Source organism: Anopheles arabiensis, chromosome 2, assembly GCF_016920715.1.
Source record: "Anopheles arabiensis isolate DONGOLA chromosome 2, AaraD3, whole genome shotgun sequence".
NCBI classification, from domain to species: domain Eukaryota; kingdom Metazoa; phylum Arthropoda; class Insecta; order Diptera; family Culicidae; genus Anopheles; species Anopheles arabiensis.
In genome coordinates this window covers 61,819,628-61,827,734 of record NC_053517.1, presented here as the reverse complement: position 1 = coordinate 61,827,734, position 8,107 = coordinate 61,819,628, and the positions used below count along the sequence as shown (strand labels likewise).

General features: G+C 43.4%; 2 protein-coding genes across 2 annotated transcripts; both read right to left on the bottom strand.

Annotated features, from left to right (window-relative positions):
• Nucleotides 1-209: 209 nt before the first annotated feature.
• Nucleotides 210-4,590, bottom strand: LOC120896892. Its single transcript, XM_040301399.1, has one exon. The coding sequence runs from the start codon at nt 4,302-4,304 to the stop codon at nt 495-497; it is 3,810 nt and encodes a 1,269-aa protein (XP_040157333.1). The 5' UTR covers nt 4,305-4,590; the 3' UTR covers nt 210-494.
• Nucleotides 4,440-5,833, bottom strand: LOC120893276. The gene is made up of 2 exons (XM_040295075.1): nt 4,624-5,833; nt 4,440-4,564 (listed from the first exon to the last, which is right to left on the bottom strand). The coding sequence occupies exons 1-2, from the start codon at nt 5,831-5,833 to the stop codon at nt 4,440-4,442; spliced, it is 1,335 nt and encodes a 444-aa protein (XP_040151009.1).
• Between the last annotated feature and the right edge of the window lie 2,274 nt (nt 5,834-8,107).

Sequence of the window (8,107 nt, the reverse complement as noted above, 5' to 3'; positions counted from 1 at the left end):
CCGCTCCTAAGATAGTGTAAAATAAAATTCATTATTACCTACTCACGAAACCCAACGCGTTCGCGACATAAAATTAGGGACAAGATTAATCCGAACTAAATCGACCCCCCTAAAAACTTTTAGAAGGTTGTGAAATATATTCACGAAAAGGGGCTGGCTGTGATATTTGGAGGAAATTTGAATAGGAAAGTGTACACCTTTATCGCTGGTCGGTTTGCAACTGTATATTCGTTTGTCCTTTTTTGTATATAATAATTCATGCAGTTCATAGTTCATGCAGATCGAGCAGTTTCTAACGTCGAGTAGTTTATAACCTAATCTTAGTTTCCTAACGCTTTGTTTTATGCAATTCAAATTTATGTTCGAAAATAATTATTCTAATTCCAACATTCCCGGCCACCAAAGAAGAACTTCTTTAAATTTCATGCAAAATATAAATCCAAAAATGAGTTCAAAAAAGAATTCAAAAACAGTTCGACTCTTGAACCTGACGCTTATCTCCTATCATACTGCTCGTGTGTGTAGATGTGTGAATGTGTGTTGCGTGTATCTTGTTCTGCCATGAGTGCGAAATGTAAACAATGTCGCGTGGCTTGCAGCTGCGCGTTACTCAGTGCCATGAAAGCCAGCAACTCTAAGTTGCTAATTACGTCCGGATTAGGCAAAACTGCCAGACGATTAGCTGCGCGGACGATTTGCTTCCCTGAAGCAGTGCGCAGTGTAACGACGCGAACAACATCGTCCTTTCCAGGGTGTACTGCAACGATGCGCCCCATCGGCCACGAGGTAGGATGTACATTGTCTTCCTTAATAATCACCAGTGTATTTTCTTTCAGAACCGCTGATTTCCCGTTGCAATATTTGGCTCGAGCTTGTAACTGCTGCAGGTACTCCGGATACCATCGAGCCCAAATGGTTTGCAGATGTTTTTGTACCAACTGGTATTCCTTCAAATAGTTGCTCGGTGTCTCGGTGTAATCGATGATTGGTACCGCTTGCAGATTGCCACCGACGAGGAAGTGTCCCGGTGTCAATGGTTCCAAGTCCGACGGCTCATCGGATAGAGGTGTAATTGGTCGCGAATTCAAACATTGCTCTACCTGGGCAAGTAGGGTAAGCATGCTCTCCTGTGTGATGCTTGTTGTTCCTATTGTTCTGACTATATGCTTTTTAGCTGCCTTCACCGCCGCCTCCCATAAACCTCCAAAATGTGGTGCTCTTGGTGGGATAAACTTCCACTTCATATGATTCATCGCGCACCAATCAAATATAGCAGCTCGATCGTGTTCGTCGCTCTTTAGCATCTTGTAGACGCGATTCAGCTCATGTGCCGCTCCCTTAAAGGTGGTTGCATTGTCGGAATGCAGTTCACTGATTTGACCACGACGTGCAATCAAACGACGAAGTGCATTGATAAATGCTGTTGATGTTAAATCGCCAACCAGTTCGATATGTACCGCTCTTGTTGAAAAACATACAAATATGGCGATGTATGCTTTAATCGGACTTCTGTTGCGTATGGTTTGTTTTATATAGATTGGTCCGCAATAGTCTACTCCGCATACTGAGAATGGTCTTGTTGGTGTGACTCGTGATGTTGGCAAATCGGCGATACTTTGCTTAATAAGTGTGGGTTTGGCCTTAAAACATGCGTGGCAACTGTGGTACACAGACTTGCATAAATTGCGACCGCCAATTATCCAAAAGCTTTGGCGTAGTGTTGTTAAAAGCAGTTGTGGTGCAGCATGCAGCTTACTCAAGTGTATCGAAACAGCTAGTAGTGCGGACAGTGGATGTTTCGATGATAATATTACCGGGTGTTTTTCTGATTCCGACAGATGTGCGTTACTGAGCCGGCCACCAATGCGCAGAATACCTTGCGTATCTATGAAAGGGGAAATCCATTTCAGTTTGGAGTTCTTCGGAATCTCTTTGCCCTTCTGCAGGTGTTGTATCTCCTCGGAAAAGGTGTCTTGTTGCGAAAGATAACACAACTTGAGTTCTGCCGCCTTGAGTTCGTCTACAGTGAGCGGTGGGATATCCTTAGCATGGACCTTGTTTCCTACGCGGCGCTTTGCGTTTTGTATAAAGCGCAAACAATGTGCAACAACTCTTTGCAGTTTGTGGTAGATCGAAAATCGTGAGAACAAACTGTTTCGAAATTCGCAGATTAATGCTGTGCTTGCAACCCGTGACGATAGTTTTTCTTCTTCTGCGCTCTCATCTTCGCTTGGTGATGGTGTGTTCTGTGGCCATTCTTCCGAGTTGCGTGCTAACCAATGTGGCCCGTGCCACCAGCGCTCACACACTAGCAACTTTTCCGGCGTTAAACCTCGCGAAATGTCGTCTGCTGGATTGTCCGAGTCTGGAACATGCTTCCAGCATTGTATTCCAGCCGTGTGCTGAATTTTTGCAACCCTGTTTGCAACGAAGGGCTTCCATCGATTTGGTGCTGAATTCAGCCAGTGAAGGACAGTCATGGAATCGGTCCAACAGATGGTGGTAGCAGAAATTTTCAGTGATTGCTGGACTTTCTCGTAAAGAAGTGTGGCTAGTCGTGCTGCACATAATTCCAATCGAGCTATGGAATGTGAATTGGATAACGCAACGACCTTTGACTTGGCTGTTAGCAGCTGCACGGTGACTCCTTCCATGCTTTCAGCCCGAATGTAGCAACAAGCACCATATGCTAGTTGTGATGCGTCAGCAAAGATATGAATTTGCAGACTTGTTGCCGTGCATTGCGATATGTACCGTGGGACTGTCAAATTGCGTAGTGAAGATAATGTAGAGTGAAATTTCGACCATTCATGCTGTAAGTGCGATGGTAGCTCGCTGTCCCAGTCATATGCCTTTCCATGAATCTTGAGAGCCCATAGTTGCTGCATGAACATCTTTGCGATGATGATCGTTGGGCCCAGTAGCCCGAGGGGATCAAATATCTTGGCGATATATGACAAAATTAACCTTTTCGTCATGCTGGGTGTTGTAGGTGGTATCTCAATACGAAACCGTAGTGTATCAGTTGCCGGTTCCCAAACGATGCCTAGTGTGGATACTTGTTTCGAGCTCTTCCACTCGTGCGAGAGTTGTACCGCCACATCTTCTGAAGGAACGTTCTTCAATGCTTCGGAGCGGTTCGATGCCCATTTCTTCAGCGTGAAACCAGCTGAATTTAGCATGTCTGAGATTTGCCTTTGTATAACGATTGCTTCGGACAAATCATCGGTACCCGTTAGCAAATCATCTACGTAAAAATCGTTCATGACCGCGTTCATTGCCAAAGGATACTCTTCCTTGTGGTCAAGAGCAATCTGTTTGAGGGTCCTGGTTGCCAAAAATGGAGCAGAGGCTGTGCCGTACGTAACCGTCTGTAGCTCAAAGGTCGATATAGGATCTGCAGGATGTTCTCTGTACCGGATGCGTAGATAGTTACGGTCATGAGGGCTATGTAAAATTTGCCGATACATCTTCTCTACGTCTGCAGTGAGAGCAATGGCACGAGAACGAAACCGAAGGATAATCGATAAAAGATCTTCTTGAACGACTGGTCCCACTAAGAGTTTATCGTTCAATGAGTAACCACTCGAAGTCTTACAGGATGCATCGAACACGACACGCACCTTCGTGGTTGTGCTTGACTCTTTAACGACAGCGTGATGTGGGAGGTAGTAATGCTCTACCGAATCGTTTGCAGGACTGGTAAGCCGCTTCATATGCCCCAAATGCTCATATTCTTTCATAAATTTCACATACTCTTCTTTCATTTTAGCATTGGTGTTCAACCGCCGTTCGATAGAACGCAGTCTGCGATCGGCTATTTCCTTCGACTCTCCTAAAACGATATTAGGGTTGGAGTTAAATGGCAAACTAACGACATACCTTCCACTTGAGTTGCGAACAGTTGTTGCTGCGAAATGCTTCTCGCAAGCATTCTCCTCAACCGATAGCACAGGATCCTCGGCTATGGTTTCACTCTCCCAGAACCGCTGCATGGTCTCCTCCAGTGGGGTGTCGTATGCAGATAGATGGCACAGCCGCGGACCGACTGACGAATGATGAGTGTTGCCGGTGACAACCCAACCAAAGTGGGTTTCGACCAGCCACCGTTTGCCTCTACCGATAGAGCACTTGCGACCGGTGTGGAGCTCCCAGAACGTATCGCCTCCGATGACGATGTCGATTTGCCCCGGACTGTTAAAGGTGCTGTCCGCCAATGCCACGTCCGGCATTTTCCATGAAGAGACGTCCGTTGGTGATGTAGGGATGTTTGCGGATGGCGTGTCCAGAACCAAGAAAGTCATCTCCGTTGCGAAGGGTTGTGTCTTGGACTGAACGGTAGCGACGATGGAACCCTTGATCTGCTGTACTGCATTGCCGATGCCCGATACAGCGACGTTGACCCTTTTGCGACTCGTCAGCAGTTTCCGTGCGAACTCCTAAGCGATGAAATTCGACATGGATCCCGAATCCAACAACGCCCTTGCTTCATGGGTGTTCCCGTAATCATCCTTGATCTGAATGTTTGCCGTCGCCAGAAACACATTGTCTTCATTCGACTGAGCTGACAATGTTACCGTTGCGGGTGGAGCATAGGGTGGTGAATGTGATGATGACGCTCACGACACGTGCGACACGAATAATCCGACTTGCACGCTCTAACCTGATGATTGCTGCTCAAACAGTTCCAGCACAGCCGCTTCGATGCGACGACGTCCCGTCGCTGTTGGACCTCCTTGGCGATGAACACTGGACAGTTGCACAGTGTGTGGTCTTCGGAACACTCCAATGGACACTTTGGCTGTTGGGTGTGCGCAGTCGATGCAGCAGGAGCCGAGCGAGATGTAGCTGCATTCGCGATGAATCTCCGTTGCCCTGGTTGACGAATGAGACCGGCCACCTTGATACCACTAGCTGCTTGATCCTTCACGAAGTTGTTGGTCGATTTCAAGATTTGGATACGATCTTGCACGAAGTCGATCACATCCTTATATTTGTCCGTCGTGAAGTGCACGGAATGTTTCTCCCAAGCCAACAATGTCTCTCGATCCAACTTCATCAGCAGCATGTTTGAGAGGGGTGTGTCCCACGAGTCAACCGGTTCGTTCAGCTTTTTCAACCCGTTGACGAAGCGGGTGAATTCATCCACCAGGTGCGTGAGCTTGTCAACGCACACCAATTGCACTCCCAGAAGGTAGTGCAATTTGCGATAGTATTCGCGAATCAAAAGACGAGAATTGTCGTACCGTTTAAGAAGCGCCGCCCAGGTAACCGAATAGTTGTCCGCCGTTAAAGGTGTATGCTCGAAGGGTACCGCCGCGTCCCCCTTCAACGATGACAGTAAGTATTGTAGCTTCGCGATAGATGGAAGCTCGGCTGAAGCGTCGATCATTGCGATGAAGCGATCTCGGAAAGAAAGCCATTTTGTGTGATCTCCGTCAAATGTTGGAAGTTCGATTTTGGACAAACGTAAATTTGGCGCGTGGGGTCGACCGAATGCAAGCGTTGAGGAAGCCAAGCCCGTTGTATCGTTGAGCGAACCTTCTTCCTTTGGCTGTCTCTCCCGTAGAAATGATTTTAGCTTGCGACAGCGTTCTTCAATGTCGATCCGTTCCATTATGCTGGCTTCGACCGCTTCGTCTTTATCTTCAAGCTCTTCCAGTTTCGAAACTGCGGTGAAAAACTCTTCCTTATGTTTCGCCAGATCTTCTAACATCTCCGGAATCTGCTTGGCATCATCACTCGAATATTTCGCCTGGAACCGTTCCAGCGATTTTATGTTCTCCAGGGCGATCCTCTTTTTCAGTTGCACTGCTTTAATTTTCTTATCCATTGCACAAAGAAAATACTGCGATATCACACGAAAATAACGAACAAAGCGATGGCGCGAAATTCAAAATGATGGCGTGTAACCGACCGTTGCCCTTGATGCGGGGCGATATGCGATGGCGGGAATTGTCACGGAATGACTTGCACACTTGACGACGAATACCGAATTCCACTCTTGATGCAGAATGAAACTTATTTCTTCTCCGTATATCACGATCCGGTTCGAAGGACCAAAAATGTGAAATATATTCACGAAAAGGGGCTGGCTGTGATATTTGGAGGAAATTTGAATAGGAAAGTGTACACCTTTATCGCTGGTCGGTTTGCAACTGTATATTCGTTTGTCCTTTTTTGTATATAATAATTCATGCAGTTCATAGTTCATGCAGATCGAGCAGTTTCTAACGTCGAGTAGTTTATAACCTAATCTTAGTTTCCTAACGCTTTGTTTTATGCAATTCAAATTTATGTTCGAAAATAATTATTCTAATTCCAACAAAGGTCTTCGACCCCAAAAAGTCACCGATGTTTACATCATGAAGCGAAAGGGACAAAATGGGGAAACATATAACACACGCACCGCCATCATCACTTTCAAAACTACAGTGCTGCCCAGAAATATAGAGATAGGATATTTCACGGAAAGGGTAGAACTTTTTGTACCCAATCCGATGAGATGCATGACATGTATGCGTTTTGGCCACACAAAAAATAATTGCTCTAGGGAGAATGCGCAAAATGTGGAGAAAATTATCACGCAATTTGCAATAACCCACTTAAATGTAGTGAATGCGGAGAAAACCATTCGGCCTTAGACAAAGAGTGTCCTATATGGAAGGATGAAGTGGAAATTAAAAAAATACAGAAAGAGAAACGTATCACCATGAGGGAAGCAAGACAAATTAGACGCGAAACAGTTCCATTAGTACCACGCAAATACACAAACGAAAAATATTCAACAATAGTAACAGGAAACCCAAACGTAACACAAAAAAGAAATTTAGAAATTACAAGCGAAGAAGATGAAAATAATAAAAACTCCAACGGAGATACTCAGGAAACAAATATTAATAACGAAATTGAACAAAAAGAAACAACCAACAACAACTACAAACAAACGAAAATCAGAATATATATATATATATATATATATATATATATATATATATATATATATATATATATATATATATATATATATATATATATATATATATATATATATATATATATATATATATATATGTAAATATATATAACATGTGTTTTGTTTGGAAGAATATTTTCGCGATGGAAGGATGTATTTGGATTTCCCTGGCTTCGTTTGGGTTTTTTTTTATTTATAAGATGCCTGATATAAAGTATAGAAGCTGTTTTTTTGTTTTATTTATTTATTTTGTTTTTGCTTCGGGAGTGATCGTTTTCCTTTTACTATGTTTTTTTTCTTTAATTGATAATTAACAGTAATTGTATAGGTACGTACATGGATAAATATATTTTAAATGTTTACGGCGGTATAAATTCCAAAAAAGATATAAAAATATAATATATGAACTTAAAACAACTATGTTGTGCACATATGTGATGCCAAAATAAACAAAAAACATGGGGGAGTTCTGTGTTGTTTACTGAATTTTTGGGAAATAAATAATAGATAGATAAAAAATAAATTATGAGTTAAATTAAATAATCGTATGTGTAAGTATAATGTTGAAGTGTATTTTTGCCGTTGTTACTGTAGTGTCTAAGTATAGGTATAGCGTAAGCGTATAGTGTAAGCGTATAGTGTAAGCGTTAGAGATAAGTATATCTATGTATATGTAAGGATAGGAATAAATCGTCAGTCATAAAACAGTACTCGATTAAGCAACACGCAACTCTATATTAGTTGGCGACGAGGATAAAGCTACCGAAAAAGTCAAAGTACACAAGTCTAAAGTCATGTCGTTAATCGGTGAAATTGAACCATTTGTCATGGGCGAGAGCATCAGGGAGTACTTGGAACGTATGGATATTTTTCTCCAAGTAAACGAGGTGGAACCATCGAAGAAGACGATTATGTTGCTGACCTTGGGTGGAGCGTCGCTGTATAGCCTCATATCAAAGCTGGTGTTGCCTGAACAGCCATAAACGGTGAACTATGAGAAGCTGTGCATTAAGCTACAAGAGCAGCTGGAACAGAAAGTCAACGTAGTAGCGGAACGGTTTAACTTCAGAAACTGTCTGCAAAAAGATCGGTCGGTTGCAGAGTACATCGTTGAACTAAAAGCACTCGCAC